Here is a 21,442-nt window from a genome sequence, read left to right on the forward strand (position 1 = left end):
TGATGGGACGGTGTAGAGGGAGCTTTACTCTGTATCTAACCCTGTACCTGCCCTGGGAGTGTTTGATGGGACAGTGTAGAGGGAGCTTTACTCTGTATCTAACCCGTGCTGTACCTGCCCTGGGAGTGTTTGATGGGACGGTGTAGAGGGAGCTTTACTCTGTACCTAGCCCTGTACCTGCCCTGGGAGTGTTTAATGGGATGGTGTAGAGGGAGCATTACTCTGTATCTAACCCTGTACCTGCCCTGGGAGTGTTTGACGGGACAGTGTGGAGGGAGCTTTACTCTGTATCTAACCCTGTACCTGCCCTGGGAGTGTTTGATGGGACAGTGTAGAGGGAGCTTTACTCTGTATCTAACCCTGTACCTGCCCTGGGAGTGTTTGATGGGACAGTGTAGAGGGAGCTTTACTCTGTATCTAACCCTGTACCTGCCCTGGGAGTGTTTGATGGGACAGTGTAGAGGGAGCTTTACTCTGTATCTAACCCTGTACCTGCCCTGGGAGTGTTTGATGGGACAGTGTAGAGGGAGCTTTACTCTGTATCTAACCCTGTACCTGACCCTGGGAGTGTTTGATGGGACAGTGTAGAGGGAGCTTTACTCTGTATCTAACCCTGTACCTGACCCTGGGAGTGTTTGATGGGACAGTGTAGAGGGAGCTTTACTCTGTATCTAACCCTGTACCTGCCCTGGGAGTGTTTGATGTTGACGCCAGGTGCTGAGGGAGGTTGGTTGCTCGGCACTGCAGTGATGTCTGAAGCCTTCACACCGACGACTTCTCCCTTTCTATTGGCGGAGAGCTGGGACATCCCGTCTGTACTTGGTGAAGGGCCGAGGCCCAGAGTGTCAAACACAACCCAGGGTGAGAAGTGGAGGAGAGAAGGGGAGGTCAGTCAGAGGGTGCGGATTAAGTGACGCCAAGCTCCAGTTTCAAAAGCCTGTAGATTGAAAGAGGGGAAGACTGAGAGGTGAGTTCGATGTCAGAATTAGGAAATTGGCCTTGATTTCAACACACAGAGCATTCAGCGGGAGGGAGACCTCTAAAAATTAGAGCCAGACCTTTCAGGAGCGAGATTAGAAAACATTTCTACACACAAAGGGTGGTGGAAGTTTGGAACTCTCTTCCGCAAACGGCAATTGATACTAGCTCAATCGCTAAATTTAAATCTGAGATGGATAGCCTTTTGGCAACCATTGGTATTAAGGGATATGGGCCAAAGGCAGGTATATGGAGCTGGATCACAGATCAGCCATGATCTTATCAAATGGCGGAGCAGGCACGAGGGGCTGAATGGCCTCCTCCTGTTCCTATGTTCCTCGATTGTGTAGGGCAGTGTGCTGAGAATGATAAAATCTTCCATTCCCCACAGTGACATCCAGCCCCTCGATGAAGAGAAAAATTCACCCAAAGAAAGGGACACAAACCCATCAGCTCCTCCCCCGGACACAGGACAGGGAATGTCTGGAACATCTCATCAATTCCCGCTCTTGTCTTATTTTAAAAACAAGGATTCAATAGACTGAGAGTTTAAAACAAAGCTGATTTATTCAACCTATATACAGAATATTAAAATCCCACACAGCTATCAGGGGCTCTTAACATCAGCAAGCTCCTTAATTAACATGGATCAGTCCCGGCTGTGATAAGGGGTCGGCCATTGTGGACTGAGATGAGGAGGAATTTCTTCACTCAGAGGGTGGTGAATCTTTGGAATTCTCCACCCCAGAGGGCTGTGGACGCCGAGTCGTTGAGTGTATTCAAGGCTGAGATCGATAGATTTTTGGGGAATCGAGGGATACGGGGAAGTGGAGTTGAGGTCGGAGATCAGCCATGGTCTGATTGAAGGGCGGAGCAGGCTCGAGGGGCCCTATGGCCTGCTCCTGCTCCTATTAGGTTTTTAAAAGACATTGGAAACAGTGGAATCGAATTATCGCAGTCAAATGCAGAGACTGCGGGGTGTCAGCAGGCGGGAAGCTCCCCGGTGTGTTTGCGTTGGTGAATGTTTCGGTTCCTGAAGCTTTTGAAGGTCTTCCCGCAGTCAGAGCACTCAAAGGGCCTCTCGTCAGTGTGGACGCGCTGGTGCGTACGCAGGGTGGACGAGTGAGCGAAGCCCTTCCCGCACACGGGGCAGGCGAAGGGCCTCTCCCCGGTGTGGACCCGCTGGTGGGCCAGCAGGTGGGACGACTGGGCGAACCCCTTCCCGCACACGGGGCAGGGGAAGGGCCTCTCCCCGGTGTGGACCCGCTGGTGCGCGCGGAGGGTGGACGATTCGGTGAACCCCTTCCCGCACACGGGGCAGGCGAACGGCCTCTCCCCGGTGTGGACGCGCCGGTGCCTCAGCAGGTGGGAGGAGTTCCGGAACCTCTTCCCGCAGCGGGAGCAGCTGAAGGGCCTCTCCCCGGTGTGAATGCGCTGGTGCACCATCAGCTCCTTGGAGCTCTTGAAGCCCTTCCCGCAGTCAGAGCACTGAAAGGGCCGCTCGTCGCTGTGAACCCGCTGGTGCGCGAGCAGGATGGACGACTGAGTGAAGCCCTTCCCGCACACGGAGCAGGTGAACGGCCTCTCCCCGGTGTGAAACCGCTGGTGCATCAACAGGTTGACCGACAGGGTGAATCTCTTCCCGCACACGGAGCAGGTGAAAGGACTGTCGCCGGTGTGAACGCTCTGGTGCCTCAACAGGGTGGACGACTCGGTGAACCCCTTCCCGCACACGGAGCAGGCGAAGGGCCTCTCCCCGCTGTGAACCCGCTGGTGCGTCAGCAGCGTGCCCGACTGCCGGAACCTCTTCCCGCAGCGGGAGCAGCCAAACGGCCTCTCGAGGGTGTGGACCCTCCGGTGCCTCAGCAGGTCGGACGAGCGAGCGAATCCCTTCCCGCACACGGGGCAGGGGAACGGCCTCTCCCCGGTGTGGACGCGCCGGTGCCTCAGCAGGTCGGACGAGTTCCGGAACCTCTTCCCGCAGCGGGAGCAGCCGAAGGGCCGCTCGTCGGTGTGGACCCGCTGGTGCAACATCAGCTCCTGGGAGCTCTTGAAGCCCTTCCCGCAGTCGGAGCACTGATAGGGCCTCTCGTCGCTGTGGACCCGCTGGTGAGTGCGCAGGGTGGATGAATTAGTGAACCCCTTCCCGCACACGGAGCAGGCGAACGGCCTCTCCCCGCTGTGACTGCTCTGGTGCGTCAGCAGGTTGGCGATCCAAGCGAATCCCTTCCCGCACACGGAGCAGGCGAACGGCCTCTCCCCGGTGTGGCTGCGCTGGTGAATCTTCAGGTTCTTAGAGGTTTTGAAGCCCTTCCCGCAGTCTGAACACTTGAACGGCCTCTCGTCGCTGTGAACCCGCTGGTGTGCGTGCAGGGTGGACGAGTGGGTGAACCCCTTCCCGCACGCGGAGCAGGTGAACGGCCTCTCCCCGGTGTGGACCCGCCGGTGAACTTCCAGCTCGGACGGGTAAACGAACCCCTTCCCGCAGTCCCCGCATTTACACGGCCTCTCTCCCCTGTGCCTGCCCATGTGGCTCTCCAGACTGGACGACCGGCTGAATCCGCGTCCACACACGGAACACGCGTGCGGTCTGCCCGCGCTGCGATCGGCGCTCTCTCCTTCCACGTGCAAAGGCCGACGATACTCGGGTCCTGACGAATCGAGCGACTCCGTCAGATCCTGACGTGGCGTTCGGTTTGAGCTTCCAGTCTGTAAATCCTCCATTTCTATTACCCTGTAAAACAAAGGAGGACGAGGTAGGAGTAGGGATGAGGGAGGCGAGTGTGTAAGTGGAGAGTCGGGGAACGACAAGAGATACTAAATGAGAACTCGGCCCCAGTGTTCACCCAGCAGGTGGATATTGGGATTGTTAGTGGAGGTTATTATTGACACAGAAATGGGACTGAAGAGTTTCCTCCAACTGAAGGTGGACAAATCCCGAGGACCTGAGGGAAGCTGAGGAAGAAATAGCAGAGGGACTGAGTACCATTTTTCTAAAATTCTGCGGACAGGGAGTTTGTGCCAGAGGTGCAGAAAGTAGAAAAGCCAAAGAGATGTAGTTGAAACCTCCACAAGTCCTTATCGTACAGTTTTGGGCAGCCCGTCGAGGGAGGATATTAAAGGTAACGAGGAAAGGGAGCCTTGGTGGGGGGGGGGGCTGCCTTTCGGGTGAGATGTCTCAGAGCAGGGAAGGGTCAAGGGGAGATTTGATGGAGGTGTTCAAAATCATGAAGGGTTTTAACAGAGTGAATAAGGAGAAACTGCGTCCAGTCGGTAACCGGAGGACACGGGTTTACGGTGATCGGCAAAAGACCCAGAGGGGGAGATGAGGAAACATTTTTTTTTAAACGCAGCGAGTTGTGATGATCTGGAATTCACTGCCTGAAAGGGCGGTGGGAGCAGATTCAATAATAACTTTCAAAAGGGAATTGGATAAATACTTGAAGGGGAAAAATTTGCAGAGCTGTGGGGCAGAGGGAGTGGGACTAATTGGACAGTTCTTTCAAAGAGCCGGCACAGGCACGAGGGGCCACAAGAGACGGGAGCAGGAGCAGGCCATTCGGCCCCTCGAGCCTGCTCTGCCATTCAATGAGATCATGGCTGATCTGATTTTTTTTAAACCTCGACTCCACTTTCCAGCCTTTTCCCCGTATCCTTTGACTCCCTCGCTGATCAAAAAATTTGCCGAATGGCCTCCTTCTGTGCTGTATCATTCGGTGTTAAACTGAGGCCACGTTTGTCTGTGGAATTAAAAGATCCGTCGGCACTATATTGGAGGAGACAGAAGGTGAAGTTCCCCAGTATCCCGGCCAACATTTAACGCACCGACCAACACCAGTAAAACAGTTTATCCGGTCACAGAATCTTATAGCAGGCAAAAGGAGGCCGTTCGGCCCATCGTGCCTGTGCCAGCCTTTTGAAAGAGCCATCCAATTAGTCCCCTAGCCCCTGCAGATTTTTCCGTTGGTCGTCTCACGTCGTTGCTGCTTGTGGGATCTTGCTGTGCGCAAATTGGTGGCAGCGTTTGTGGACTTTTGGTATGACCTTCTGCGCCCACCTCCATTGTATCTGCACACCAGTCTCCCTCTGCTCCCCAACGCCATTAAAATCTCGTTATCGATGGTTTATGTCCTCACCCTCCACTTACTTCCACATTGGCTGCCCTGTTTCCCTGAGTTACAACACTGACTACACTTCACAAGTAATTCATCAGCTGTAACGGGCTTTTGGACATCCCGAGATCACAAAATTCAAGTTACATAGAATTTACAGCACAGAAACAGGCCATTCGGCCCATCGGATCTATCCCGGTGTTTATGCTCCACACGAGCCTCCACCCTCCCTACCTCATCTCACCCTATCACCATCTCCCTCTATTCCTTTCTCCCTCATGTGTTTATCCAGCTTCCCCTTAAATGCATCTACACTATTCACCTCAACCACTCCTTGTGGGAGCGAGTTCCACATTCTCACCACTCTCTGGGGAAAGAAGTTTCTCCTGAATTCCCGATTGGATTTATATTCAAGGCTGAGATCGATAGATTTTTGGACTCAAACGGAATCATGGGATACGGGGATCGGGCGGGAAAGTGGAGTTGAGGTCGAAGATCAGCCGTGATCTGATTGAATGGGGGAGCAGGCTCGAGGGGGGCATATGGCCGACTCCTGCTCCTATTTCATAGATAAAGTCCCTCATTTGAGACTGCTAGCTAAAGTGGAAGCTCATGGAATTGAGGGCAAATTATTGACCTGGTTAGGAAATTGGCTGAGCGGCAGGAGACAGAGAGTAGGGATAATGGGCAGGTACTCGGATTGGCAGGATGTGACCAGTGGTGTCCCACAGGGACCTGTGTTGGGGCCTCAACTATTCACTGTATTTATTAACAACTTAGATGACGGGATAGAGAGCCACATAAGCAAGTTTGCCGATGACACAAAGATAGGCAGCATTGTAAGCACTGTAGATGGAAGCATAAAATTACGGAGAGGTATTAATAGATTAAGTGAATGGGCAAAACTCTGGCAAATGGATTTCAGTGTAGGCAAGTAAGAGGTCATCCATTTTGGACCTAAAAAGGATAGATCAGAGTACTTTCTAAATGGTGAAAAGCTCGAAACAGTGGAGGTCCAAAGAGATTTAGGGATCCATGTACACAGACCATTAACGTGTCATCGACAGGTACAGAAAATAATCAAAAAGGCTAATGGAATGCTGGCCTTTATATCGAGAGGACTGGAGTACAAGGGGGCAGAAGTTATGCTGCAGCTATACAAAACCCTGGTTAGACCACACCTGGAGTACTGCGAGCAGTTCTGGGCACCGCACCTTAGGAAGGATATATTGACCTTGGAGGGAGTGCAGCGTCGGTTTATGAGAATGATACCTGGACTCCATGGGTTAAATTACGAGGAGAGATTACACAAACTAGAGTTGTATTCCCTGGAATTTAGAAGATTAAGGGGTGATTTGATCGAAGTTTTCAAGATATTAGGGGGAACTGATAGGGTAGATAGAGAGAAACTATTTCCACTGGTTGGGGAGTCTAGGACTAGGGGACAGAGCCTAAAAATTAGAGCCAGGACTTTCAGGAGTGAAGTTCGGAAACACTTCTACACACAAAGGGTGGGAGAAGTTTGGAACTCTCTTCCGCAAACAGCAGTTGATGGTGGCTCAATAGTTAATTTTAAATCTGAGATTGATAAATTTTTGTTAACCAAAAGTATTAAGGGATTTGGGGCGGGTATATGGAGTTAGGTCACAGATCAGCCATGATCACATTGGACGATGGAACAGGCTCAAGGGGCTGAATGGCCTCCTCCACTTCCTGTGTAACGGACCCGAGGGGCTGAATGGCCCTCCTCCTGTTCCTGTGTAACAGGTTAGAGGGGCTGAATGGCCTCCTCCTGTTCCTGCGTAACAGGCTAGAGGGGCTGAATGGCCCTCCTCCTGTTCCTGCGTAACAGGTTAGAGGGGCTGAATGGCCCTCGTCCTGTTCCTGCGTAACAGGCTAGAGGGGCTGAATGGCCCACCTCCTGTTCCTGCGTAACAGGCTAGAGGGGCTGAATGGCCCTCCTCCTGTTCCTGCGTAACAGGTTAGAGGGGCTGAATGGCCCTCCTCTTCCTTTGTAACAGGTTAGAGGGGCTGAATGGCCTCCTCCTCTTCCTGTGTAACAGGTTAGAGGGGCTGAATGGCCCTCCTCCTCTTCCTTTGTAACAGGTTAGAGGGGCTGAATGGCCCTCCTCCTCTTCCTTTGTAACAGGTTAGAGGGGCTGAATGGCCTCCTCCTCTTCCTGTGTAACAGGTTAGAGGGGCTGAATGGCCTCCTCCTCTTCCTGTGTAACAGGTTAGAGGGGCTGAATGGCCCTCCTCCTCTTCCTTTGTAACAGGTTAGAGGGGCTGAATGGCCCTCCTCCTCTTCCTGTGTAACAGGTTGGAGGGGCTGAATGGCCCTCCTCCTCTTCCCGTGTAACAGGTTAGAGGGGCTGAATGGCCTTCACCTCTTCCTTTGTAACAGGTTAGAGGGGCTGAATGGCCTCCTCCTCTTCCTGTGTAACAGGTTAGAGGGGCTGAATGGCCCTCCTCCTCTTCCCGTGTAACAGGTTAGAGGGGCTGAATGGCCTTCACCTCTTCCTTTGTAACAGGTTAGAGGGGCTGAATGGCCTCCTCCTCTTCCTGTGTAACAGGTTAGAGGGGCTGAATGGCCCTCCTCCTCTTCCTTTGTAACAGGTTAGAGGGGCTGAATGGCCCTCCTCCTCTTCCTGTGTAACAGGTTGGAGGGGCTGAATGGCCCTCCTCCTCTTCCCGTGTAACAGGTTAGAGGGGCTGAATGGCCTCCTCCTCTTCCTTTGTAACAGGTTAGAGGGGCTGAATGGCCTCCTCCTCTTCCTTTGTAACAGGTTAGAGGGGCTGAATGGCCCTCCTCTTCCTTTGTAACAGGTTAGAGGGGCTGAATGGCCTCCTCCTCTTCCCGTGTAACAGGTTAGAGGGGCTGAATGGCCCTCCTCCTTTTCCTTTGTAACAGGTTAGAGGGGCTGAATGGCCCTCCTCCTCTTCCCGTGTAACAGGTTAGAGGGGCTGAATGGCCCTCCTCCTCTTCCTTTGTAACAGGTTAGAGGGGCTGAATGGCCCTCCTCCTCTTCCTTTGTAACAGGTTAGAGGGGCTGAATGGCCCTCCTCCTCTTCCTGTGTAACAGGTTAGAGGGGCTGAATGGCCCTCCTCCTCTTCCTGTGTAACAGGTTAGAGGGGCTGAATGGCCCTCCTCCTCTTCCTTTGTAACAGGTTAGAGGGGCTGAATGGCCCTCCTCCTCTTCCCGTGTAACAGGTTAGAGGGGCTGAATGGCCTCCTCCTCTTCCTTTGTAACAGGTTAGAGGGGCTGAATGGCCTCCTCCTCTTCCCGTGTAACAGGTTAGAGGGGCTGAATGGCCTCCTCCTCTTCCTTTGTAACAGGTTAGAGGGGCTGAATGGCCCTCCTCCTCTTCCCGTGTAACAGGTTAGAGGGGCTGAATGGCCCTCCTCCTCTTCCCGTGTAACAGGTTAGAGGGGCTGAATGGCCTCCTCCTCTTCCTTTGTAACAGGTTAGAGGGGCTGAATGGCCTCCTCCTCTTCCCGTGTAACAGGTTAGAGGGGCTGAATGGCCTCCTCCTCTTCCTTTGTAACAGGTTAGAGGGGCTGAATGGCCCTCCTCCTCTTCCCGTGTAACAGGTTAGAGGGGCTGAATGGCCCTCCTCCTCTTCCTGCGTAACAGGTTAGAGGGGCTGAATGGCCCTCCTCTTCCTTTGTAACAGGTTAGAGGGGCTGAATGGCCTCCTCCTCTTCCTGTGTAACAGGTTAGAGGGGCTGAATGGCCCTCCTCCTGTTCCTGCGTAATAGGCTAGAGGGGCTGAATGGCCCTCCTCCTGTTCCTGCGTAACAGGCTAGAGGGGCTGAATGGCCCTCCTCCTGTTCCTGCGTAACAGGTTAGAGGGGCTGAATGGCCCTCCTCTTCCTTTGTAACAGGTTAGAGGGGCTAAATGGCCCTCCTCCTCTTCCTTTGTAACAGGTTAGAGGGGCTGAATGGCCTCCTCCTCTTCCCGTGTAACAGCTTGGAGGGGCTGAATGGCCCTCCTCCTCTTCCCGTGTAACAGGTTAGAGGGGCTGAATGGCCCTCCTCCTCTTCCCGTGTAACAGGTTAGAGGGGCTGAATGGCCTCCTCCTCTTCCCGTGTAACAGCTTGGAGGGGCTGAATGGCCCTCCTCCTCTTCCCGTGTAACAGGTTAGAGGGGCTGAATGGCCTCCTCCTCTTCCCGTGTAACAGCTTGGAGGGGCTGAATGGCCCTCCTCCTCTTCCCGTGTAACAGGTTAGAGGGGCTGAATGGCCCTCCTCCTCTTCCCGTGTAACAGGTTAGAGGGGCTGAATGGCCCTCCTCCTCTTCCCGTGTAACAGGTTAGAGGGGCTGAATGGCCCTCCTCCTCTTCCCGTGTAACAGGTTAGAGGGGCTGAATGGCCCTCCTCCTCTTCCCGTGTAACAGGTTAGAGGGGCTGAATGGCCCTTCTCCTCTTCCCGTGTAACAGGTTTGAGGGGCTGAACGGCCTCCTCCACCCTCTTGCCCCGCCCTCCCGCGCATGCTCACTTCACCCGCGTCTTAACGGACACCGCGTGCCGCATTCTGGGTAAGGCCGGTGTCCGTTAAGAGTCGAATCAGCGACGGGAACCGAGTTTTACGGGGATCGGGGGAAAGGGGGAGGCGGAGAGGAGGAGAGTGAGGGAAAGATAAATAAAGTAAAATAAAACCCCGCCAAACCGGAGAGTGCGAGGGTTCCCCGGGCACCGGACGGAGCGGATTCAGCCTCGGCGGAGCACGTGATCCTTCTCGGGGAGGGAGGACACGTGATCCGCGGGGGTGATTGACGTGAGCCTCGGGCCAATAGGGAGCGAGGGGGCGTCGCCTGGAGGACCGAGGGGGCGGCGGCGGGTCCTCCAACCAATCGGGGGGCGCCCGAGGGGCGGGACTTGCTCCGGCTCGGTCGTCAGGGCAACGACTTCCTGCAGGCCCTTGTTCAGGGTCTGGGGGGAGGGGGTTTATTGCCCTTATTTTACACAAGGCTGTTTGTTACACACTAGATTTTTAAAAAATTCATAAACAACAACAAGTTGCATTTATGCAGCGCCTTTAAGGTAGTAAAACCATAAAATCTGACCCCCAGCCACATGAGGAGATATTAGGGACAGGCGACCAAAAGCTCGGTCAAAGAGGCCGGTTTTAAGGAGCGTCTTAAAGGAGGAGGGAGAGAGGCGGAGAGGTTTAGGGAGGGAATTCCAGAGCTCAGGGCCACGGGCAGCTGAAGGCACGGCCGCCGATGGCGGAGCGATTAAAATCGGGGGGGATGCGCAAGAGGCCAGAATTGGAGGAGCGCAGAGATCTCGGGGGGGTTGTCGGAGGTTACAGGGATGGTCAGCCCTTTGATTATTTTATAGACCTCTCTCAGCTCACCTCGAAGCCCACGCTGCTCTAGAGGGAACGGACCAAAGCCCTTGAGCCGAAATGAGCTCACTCCTGCAAGTCAATTGGACACGGCAACCAACACGGTGGCAGTCAGTAATTTTAATGCTCAAGTACAATTAGTTACAAGCACTAAGTACAAAAAAAAAGAGGGATCGCAGCCCGATCCTTGGGACAGCAGGTGAACGTGATCGTTCAAGCTGCCCGGCCCTCCCCTCGGGATCCCCGACACACCCCTGGTCTATCGCACGATTACGACAGCCCCTCTCTCGGGCCAATCCGCGACGCAGCGTTTCTCCAGCGCCTTCCACGACCGCAGGACGTCCCAAAGCGCTTCACAGCCAACAAAGTACTTTTTGAAGTGTAGTCGCTGTTGTAATGTAGGAAACACAGCAGCCAATTTGCTCACAGCTGGATCCCACAATGAGATAATGACCAGATCATCTCTTTTTTGAGTGATAAATATTGGCCAGGACACCGGAGAGAACTCGCCTGCTCTTCCTCAAAATAGTGGCCATGGAGCCTCGGTTTAACGTCTCATCCAAAAGACGGCACCCCCGACAGTGTGGCGCTCCCTCAGTACTGACCCTCCGACAGTGCGGCGCTCCCTCAGTACCGACCCTCCGACGGTGCGGCGCTCCCTCAGTACTGACCCTCCGACAGTGCGGCGCTCCCTCAGTACCGACCCTCCGATGGTGCGGCGCTCCTTCAGTACCGACCCTCCGACAGTGCGGCGCTCCCTCAGTACTGACCCTCCGACAGTACAGGACTCCCTCAGTACTGACCCTCCGACAGTGCAGGATTCCCTCAGTACTGATCCTCCGACAGTACAGGACTCCCTCAGTACCGACCCTCCGACAGTGCGGCGCTCCCTCAGTACTGACCCTCCGACAGTACAGGACTGCCTCAGCACTTGAACCTCTGACTCAGTGGTGAGAGATCATAAGAACAACATGCTCCAACAAGCCTATGGACTCCATTTTAAATAATTCCATCTGTCTTACATCAACAGATAGCTGTGGTACTGCCACTATCACAGAGATCAGTCCTGAAATAACACGACCCTGCTTTCAAGAGCTTCCTGGCATAATACAACAATCTGACTCTTCGCTCCTTACTCCAATCCATGTCCCCATCTGATCGTAGAATCATACGGCACAGAAGGAGGCCATTCAGCCCCTCGTGCCTGTGCCGGCTCTTTGAAAGAGCTATCCAATTAGTCCCACTCTCCCCCTGCCCTTTCCCCGTATCCCTGTAAATTTTTCCCCTTCAAGTATTTATCCAATTCCCTTTTGAAAGTTATTATTGAATCTGCTTCCACCGCCCTTTCAGGCAGTGAATTCCAGATCATAACTCCAGATTTTGATTTGCTTGTCTAATATAGAATTTGGGTTCCAGTTGTTTTCTGTATCATTCAACCCCCTTTTGAACCTGATTAAGTAAAAGACCCTCCATACATACTGCAAGTGATTGCCTCTGAGATCAGTTGTTCCTTATAGTCCCCTGTTGTTCTGAATTGATTGCCGTGTGAACTCTATCCCTAACTTGTGCTAACCCCACTGCCAGTTCTTTCATTGAAATCAGGGGCTCTCCTTTTCCTGATGTAACATCCCGAAGTGCACTTGATAAAATCGTGCACCATTCGTCTTAGCGCTGGTTGATTAAAAAAAAAATCTACACACATTCGATTACGTCAATCGGAAAGGCAAGGACGCAGAAGAAAAATTTAAGAGGAGCAATCGTCAGGAGAAGCTTCATGCGTTTGCATCGCCACCCGCCCGTGCACGGGTCCTTCTTAAACGGGGAGGAGGGCGCGGAATTTGCATCTTTCCCCTGCGCCTCCCATTTTGAAGCACTGTTCACATCAGTCTCAAGATCAAGTCCACGCCGTCTTGCACTCGGGCGCGCGGGCAGGAGGGCGTCCGGACTCGAGCCCGGTGCCTGGGCCAGAACGGTGGAAAGTTCAAAGTTCTCGCACAGAGTCGTTTCGCCATCAGCGGATTTCCCCCCCCCCCCCCCCCCGGTGCGGAATGCCCGCGGTTTGTTCGTCGCCTTCCTTAAAGAGTGCCACCTTCAGATCTGAAACGGACCTCCTCGCTCCAGAGGGGGTTTTGATAAGAGTCGATGGAGAGGGGGGGGGAACTGTTTCCACTGGCTGGAGGGTCGGTAACCAGAGGACGCAGATTGGCAAAAGAGCCGGAAGGGGAGATGAGGAGAATTTTTTTTTTTTTTAAACGCAGCGAGTTGTTACGTTCTGGAACGCGCTGCCGTGAAAGGGCGGTGGAAGCAGATTCAAAACGAGCTTTCAAAAGGGGAACTGGATAGATTCTCGAAAAGGAAAAAAAACTCGCAGGGCTGTGCGGGCAGGTGGACGTCTCTTTCAAAGGAGCCGGCACAGGCACGATGGGCCGAACGGCCTCCTCCCTCCTCCTGTGCTGTGAGATGTCCAAGCCTCCCACTTCTGACCCCAGCCCGCACCCACTGCTGGGCTACAAATTATTACAGCTGTGAAAACGGAACAAGGCGATCCTAGAAACCACCCCCCACCAGCCCCGGTGAATTTAGTCACGGGTGGAGCCATTCATCTTGCCATTGTCTAATCGCAGCGGATAAACGGAGGGACTCGCTTTTAATGGTTTGTGAATCTGCTCCCCTGGATCCCTTTGTTCCTCTATCCCATTTAGACTCTTATTTTCCAAGGAGTAATAGTGGCCCTCCTAATCCCTCCAATCAATGTGTGCCGCCCCTGCACTTTTCCAGACTGAAATTCATTTGCCGTTTACATGCCCCACTCTGCAAGTTTGGAAACGTCCTCTTGCGTTTTGTCGCAGTCTCAACCAAACCCCCCAATTTGGTGTCGTCCGCGGATTATGAAATTGCACTTCCGATTCCCGAGTCCGAATCGTTGATCTAAACGGCGAGCAACAGCGGTCCCCAGCACCGATCCCTGCGGGAACACCATTTCCCACCTTCTGCCAGCCTGAACAAATCGTAGATTCATGGAAAGAAGGCGGCCATTCGGCCCATCGGGTCCGTGCCGGCTCTGTGCAAGAGCAATAGTCCCACTACCCCCCCACCCCCCGCCCTATCCCCGTAGCCCTGCAAATTTTTTCCTTTCAAGTACTTATCCGGTTCCCTTTTGAAAGCCATGATTGAATCTGCCTCCGTCATCGTCCTCTGGCAGTGGGACAATACCCTTAACCCCTACTCTCTGTTTTCTAGCCTACTTGCTACCCATTCTGCCACATGACCCTTGTCTACCCTTTCTGTTACTTCGTCGAAGAATTCAATAAGGCTGGTCAAGCATGATCTTCCCATTTGAAATCCACACAGACGAGTCTTTATTATATTTTCGGTTTCTAGATGTCTTTCTATTACATCTTTGAGCAAAGATTCCATTATCTTTCCTACCACCGATGTTAAACTAACTGGTCTATAGTCCCCTGGACTTGTTCTATCTCCCTTTTTAAATATAGGAATCACGCTAGCTGTCCGCAAGTCCTCTGGCACTATTCCCTTTTCTAAATGAACTTTTACATGTAATAGTGCTGCTGCTATCTCCTCTCTAACTTCTTTTAATTTGTGTGCGGGTGTAATCCATCCGAACCAGGAGTTTTATCCTCTTTAAGTCTGACTAGTTTATCAATTATTACATTACATTAGAGTATTACATTATATTGAATTCACAGCACAGAAACAGGCCATTCGGCCCATCAGGTCTATCCCGGTGTTTATGCTCCACACGGGCGTCCTCCCTCCCTACTCCATCTAACCCTATCCCCATCTCCTTCTATTCCTTTCTCCCTCCTGTGTTTATCGAGTTTCCCCTTGAATGCATCTATGTTATTCGCCTCAACTGCTCCTTGTGGGAGCGAGTTCCACATTCTCACCGCTCTCTGGGGAAAGAAGTTTCTCCTGAATTCCCTATTGGATTTATTAGTGACTATCTTATATTTATGGCCCCCTGGTTCTGGTCTCCCCCCACAAGTGGAAACATCTTTTCTACGTCTACCCTATCGAACCCTTTCATAATTTTAAAGACCTCTATCAGGTCACCCCTCAGTCTTTTTTCCAGACTTATAAGAAATAGGAGCAGGAGTAGGCCATCCGGCCCCTCGAGCCTGCTCCGCCATTCAATAAGATCATGGCTGATCTTCGACCTCAACTCCCCATATCCCTTGAATAACTTCCCCCCCCTTTCTATCTTAAATGTCTTGACAAGAGCTCACTAACATCAGCATCAAGCAACCCCGACTGCAATAATTAACATGGATGATTCCCGACTGTGGCATCGAACCATTGCGGTCAAAGGTGGCGACTCTGGTGTGTCAGCGGGTGGGGTGCTGGTCCGGCCGCTCCCCGGCGTGAAGCCGCTGGTGTTTGCCGCGGGCGGACGACTGGGAGAAGCCCTTGCCGCAGACGGAGCAGGCGAACGGCCTCTCCCCGGTGTGGACCCGCCGGTGGATGCAGAGGGTGGAGGAGAGGGCGAAGCCCTTCCCGCAGACGGAGCAGATGTACGGCCTCTCCCCGGTGTGGACGCGGTGGTGGGTCAGCAGGGCCGACTGCTGGACAAAGCCCTTGCCGCAGACGGAGCAGGCGAACGACCTCTCCCCGGCGTGGAGGCGGCGGTGGGCCTGCAGGTTGCCCGAGTCGGCGAACCGCTTCCCGCAGACGGGGCAGGCGAAGGGCCTCTCCCCGGTGTGGACCCGCCGGTGGGTCCGCAGGTTGCACAGCCAGCGGAACCGCTTGCCGCAGACGGGGCAGCCGAACGGCTTCTCGTCGGTGTGGACCCGCTGGTGGGTGAGCAGGGAGGACGACTGCGGAAAGGACCGCCCGCACATGGCGCAGGTGTAGGGCCGCTCGTCGGTGTGCAGCCGGCGGTGGGTCAGCAGGGTGGAGGACTGGGTGAAGCCCTTGCCGCAGACGGGGCAGGTGTAGGGCCTCTCGCCGGTGTGGACCCGCTGGTGGCTCAGCAGGGTGGAGGAGTGGGCGAAACCCTTGCCGCACTCGGAGCAGACGAAGGGCCTCTCCCCGGTGTGGCTGCGCTGGTGCACGCTGAGGGTGGAGGGGTCGGTGAAGCCCTCCCCGCAGACGGGGCAGGCGAAGGGCCGCTCCCCCGTGTGCACCCACTGGTGGGTCAGCAGGCTGGACATGCGGGCGAAGCCCTTCCCGCACAGGGGGCAGGTGAAGGGCCGCTCCCCGCTGTGGCTGAGCATGTGGGTCTTGAGCTGGGAGGGGTAAAGGAACCCCTTCCCGCAGACCACACACTTACACGGCCTCTCCCCGCTGTGGCTGCGCTTGTGCCTCGACAGGTTGGATGACTGGGTGAACCCCCGTCCGCACACGGGGCACGTGTACGGCTTGCTGGAGCTGCGTTCGGCGCTCTCTCCTCCCGCGTGCGACGGCCGGCGATTCTCGGGTCCTGGTGAATCGAGCGACTCCGTCAGATCTTCACGCGATGTTCGGTTTGAGCTCCCCGTCTGTGAATCCTCCATTTCTAAGACCCTGTAAAACGAGTTTAGAAAGGGTAAAAGGGCCGGGGGAAAAGCACGTTTTTCTGCTAATTTTCCTCAAGGAGCTTTCTGCAGGCACATCAGCAGGAAGAGGAGAGAGTCAGGGAAGGGGGTGGGGGATGAGAGTGGAGAGTCAGGGAACGACAGAAGATGCTAAATAAGAACTCGGCCCCGGCGTTCACCCAGGAGGTGGATATTGGGATTGTCGAACCACCAGAGGTGGGTGGGGAACTGTTAGTGGAGGTTATTATTGACACAGACACGGGACTGAAGAACTTCCTCCAACTGAAGGTGGACAAATCCCGGGGACCCGGTGGTTTTACACCCGAGGATCCTGAGGGAAGCTGGGGAAGAAATAGCGGAGGCACTGAGTATCATTTGCTAAAATCCCATGGACAGGGAGTTTGTGCCAGAGGACTGAATCATAGAACGGTACAGCACAGGAGGCCACTCGGCCCATCGTGCCTGTGCCAGTTCTTTGAAAGAGCTGTCCAGTTAGTCCAATTCCCCTGTCCTTTCACCACATCCCTGCCAATTTTTCCCTTTCGAGTATTTCTCCAATTCCCCTTTTGAAAGTTATTATTGAATCTGCTTCCACCGCCCTTTCAGGCAGCGAATTCCAGATCATCACAACTCGCTGCGTAAAAAAGAAAAAAAATTCCCCTCACCTCCCCCCTCTGGCTCTTTTGCCGATCGCCTTAAATCCGTGTCCTCTGGTTACCGACCCTCCTGCCACTAGAAACGGTTTCTCCTCATTTACTCCTGATTTTGAACACCTCGATCAAATCTCCCCCTCACCTTCTCTGCTCTGAGGAGAACAACCCCAGCTTCTCGAAGTCTCTCCACATGACTGAAGTCCCACGTCCCTGATACCATTCTAGTAAATCTCCCCTGAACCTTCTCTGCTCTAAGGAGAACCGACAGGAGTGTATTATGGCAACAATCTTCAAATTACGCCATTTTAATTCCCCGTCCCGCTCCCACCCTGACCTCTCTGTCCTCGGCCTCTTACACTGCTCCAATGAAGCTCAATGGAAGCTCGAGGAGCAGCACCTCGTCTTTTGTTTAGGCACTTTACAACCTTCCTGACTCAACACTGATTTCAATGACATCAGACCATAACCACTGCTCCCTCCTTTTTTTGTGTGGGACTGCAGCTGCTGGTAATGACCATAAGAGATAGGAGCAGGAGTAGGCCATTCGGCCCCTAGAGCCTGCTCCCACATTCAATGAGATCACGGCTGATCTGATTTTTACCTCAACTCCACTTTCCCGCCCTTTCCCCGTATCCTTTGACTCCCTCGCTGATCAAAAATTGGTCTAACTCAATGTATTGAGTGTATTCAATGACTCAGCCTCCACAGCTTTTTGGGGTAAAGAATTCCAAAGATTCACGACCCTCTGGGAGAAGAAATTCCTCCTCATTTCCGTCTTAAATGGGCGACCCCTTATTCCGAGACTGTGCCCCATCATTTCAGATTCCCCCATGAGGGGTAACACCCTCACAGCATCTACCCTATCGAGTCCCCTCAGAATCTTGTATGTTTCAATAAGATCTCCTCTCATTCTTCTAAACTCCAACGAGTAGAGACCCAACCTGTTCAATCTTTCCTCATAAGACAACCCTTCCATACCCGGAATCAAGCCAGTGGTAATGGTTCTGCTGTTGCCATTTACAGCTCCTCAAGACTCATCTTTTGTTGCTTAACCTGTCCCATTCCCACCCTCCTTGCCTTGCACCATCATCCCTTTTGTCATTTAATCACTCCTACCCTCCACCCGATCAGAGACTTCCCCTTTTGTTCTTTCCTCCCCTCCCCGTCGTCCCTGGCTCTGCACTTGCTTAAAAACTACTCTTGAGCTTCTTCCAGTTCTGATGAAAGGTCTTCGACCTGAAACGTTAACTCTGTTTCTTTCTCCACAGCTGCTGCCTGACTCGCTAAGCCCCTCCAGCGGTTTCTGCTTTTATTTATGAATGTCCGCTGTGGACTGAATTTGTCGGAAATTTATTGCCACAATTTTAGTCAACAACACCCATCATTGTCGGGATATATATTATAACATATTATATTGTGGGACACCCATCATTGTCAGGATATATATTTTATATCCAATAATATATTATATTGTGGGACACCCATCATTGTCGGGATATATATTTTATATATTATAACATATTATATTGTGGGACACCCATCATTGTCGGGAATTTTTTTTTATATATTATAATATATTATATTGTGGGACACCCATCATTGTCGGGATATATATTTTATATCTAATAATATATTATATTGTGGGACACCCATCATTGTCGGGATATATATTTTATATCTAATAATATATTATATTGTGGGACACCCATCATTGTCGGGATATATATTTTATATATTATAATATGTTATATTGTGGGACACCCATCATTGTCGGGATATATATTTTATATATAATAATATATTATATTGTGGGACACCCATCATTGCCGGGATATATATTTTATATCTAATAATATATTATATTGTGGGACACCCATCATTGTCGGGATATATATTTTATATATTATAATATATTATATTGTGGGACACCCATCATTGTCGGGATATATATTTTATATCTAATAATATATTATATTGTGGGACACCCATCATTGTCGGGATATATATTTTATATCTAATAATATATTATATTGTGGGACACCCATCATTGTCGGGATACATATTTTATATCTAATAATATATTATATTGTGGGACACCCATCATTGTCGGGATATATATTTTATATCTAATAATATATTATATTGTGGGACACCCATCATTGTCGGGATATATATTTTATATCTAATAATATATTATATTGTGGGACACCCATCATTGTCGGGATATATATTTTATATATTATAATATATTATATTGTGGGACACCCATCATTGTCGGGATATATATTTTATATCTAATAATATATTATATTGTGGGACACCCATCATTGTCGGGATATATATTTTATATATTATAATATATTATATTGTGGGACACCCATCATTGTCAGGATATATATTTTATATCCAATAATATATTATATTGTGGGACACCCATCATTGTCGGGATATATATTTTATATATTATAACATATTATATTGTGGGACACCCATCATTGTCGGGATATATATTTTATATATTATAATATATTATATTGTGGGACACCCATCATTGTCGGGATATATATTTTATATCTAATAATATATTATATTGTGGGACACCCATCATTGTCGGGATATATATTTTATATCTAATAATATATTATATTGTGGGACACCCATCATTGTTGGGATATATATTTTATATATTATAATATATTATATTGTGGGACACCCTTCATTGCCGGGATATATATTTTATATCTAATAATATATTATATTGTGGGACACCCATCATTGTCGGGATATATATTTTATATCTAATAATATATTATATTGTGGGACACCCATCATTGTTGGGATATATATTTTATATATTATAATATATTATATTGTGGGACACCCATCATTGTTGGGATATATATTTTATATATTATAATATATTATATTGTGGGACACCCTTCATTGCCGGGATATATATTTTATATCTAATAATATATTATATTGTGGGACACCCATCATTGTCGGGATATATATTTTATATCTAATAATATATTATATTGTGGGACACCCATCATTGTCGGGATATATATTTTATATATTATAATATATTATATTGTGGGACACCCATCATTGTCGGGATATATATTTTATATCTAATAATATATTATATTGTGGGACACCCATCATTGCCGGGATATATATTTTATATATTATAATATATTATATTGTGGGACACCCTTCATTGCCGGGATATATATTTTATATCTAATAACATATTATATTGTGGGACACCCATCATTGTCGGGATATATATTTTATATCTAATAATATATTATATTGTGGGACACCCATCATTGTTGGGATATATATTTTATATCTAATAATATATTATATTTTGGGACACCCATCATTGTCGGGATATATATTTTATATATTATAATATATTATATTGTGGGACACCCATCATTGTCGGGATATATATTTTATATCTAATAATATATTATATTGTGGGACACCCATCATTGTCGGGATATATATTTTATATCTAATAATATATTATATTGTGGGACACCCATCATTGTCGGGATATATATTTTATATCTAATAATATATTATATTGTGGGACACCCATCATTGTCGGGATATATATTTTATATCCAATAATATATTATATTGTGGGACACCCATCATTGTCGGGATATATATTTTATATCTAATAATATATTATATTGTGGGACACCCATCATTGCCGGGATATATATTTTATATATTATAATATATTATATTGTGGGACACCCTTCATTGCCGGGATATATATTTTATATCTAATAACATATTATATTGTGGGACACCCATCATTGTCGGGATATATATTTTATATCTAATAATATATTATATTGTGGGACACCCATCATTGTTGGGATATATATTTTATATCTAATAATATATTATATTTTGGGACACCCATCATTGTCGGGATATATATTTTATATATAATAATATATTATATTGTGGGACACCCCATCATTGTCGGGATATATATTTTATATCCAATAATATATTATATTGTGGGACACCCCATCATTGTCGGGATATATATTTTATATCCAATAATATATTATATTGTGGGACACCCCATCATTGTCGGGATATATATTTTATATCCAATAATATATTATATTGTGGGACACCCATCATTGTCGGGATATATATTTTATATCTAATAATATATTATATTGTGGGACACCCATCATTGCCGGGATATATATTTTATATATTATAATATATTATATTGTGGGACACCCTTCATTGCCGGGATATATATTTTATATCTAATAACATATTATATTGTGGGACACCCATCATTGTCGGGATATATATTTTATATCTAATAATATATTATATTGTGGGACACCCATCATTGTTGGGATATATATTTTATATCTAATAATATATTATATTTTGGGACACCCATCATTGTCGGGATATATATTTTATATATAATAATATATTATATTGTGGGACACCCCATCATTGTCGGGATATATATTTTATATCTAATAACATATTATATTGTGGGACACCCATCATTGTCGGGATATATATTTTATATCTAATAATATATTATATTGTGGGACACCCATCATTGTTGGGATATATATTTTATATCTAATAATATATTATATTTTGGGACACCCATCATTGTCGGGATATATATTTTATATATAATAATATATTATATTGTGGGACACCCCATCATTGTCGGGATATATATTTTATATCCAATAATATATTATATTGTGGGACACCCCATCATTGTCGGGATATAT

At 49.2% G+C, this 21,442-nt stretch overlaps 1 protein-coding gene across 1 annotated transcript in view; it reads right to left on the reverse strand.

Annotated features, from left to right (window-relative positions):
* LOC137310356 (uncharacterized) overlaps window positions 1-21,442 on the reverse strand; it is a 61,949-nt gene that overhangs the window by 16,969 nt on the left and 23,538 nt on the right. The window contains 5 exon segments of the mRNA XM_067978204.1: window positions 1,965-3,712; window positions 6,272-6,366; window positions 12,155-12,403; window positions 12,929-12,951; window positions 14,796-15,967. Of these exon segments, the coding sequence (XP_067834305.1) occupies window positions 1,965-3,712; window positions 6,272-6,366; window positions 12,155-12,403; window positions 12,929-12,951; window positions 14,796-15,967 (3,287 nt within the window).

This window comes from Heptranchias perlo, unplaced genomic scaffold (assembly GCF_035084215.1).
Source record: "Heptranchias perlo isolate sHepPer1 unplaced genomic scaffold, sHepPer1.hap1 HAP1_SCAFFOLD_244, whole genome shotgun sequence".
In the NCBI taxonomy this organism is placed as follows: domain Eukaryota; kingdom Metazoa; phylum Chordata; class Chondrichthyes; order Hexanchiformes; family Hexanchidae; genus Heptranchias; species Heptranchias perlo.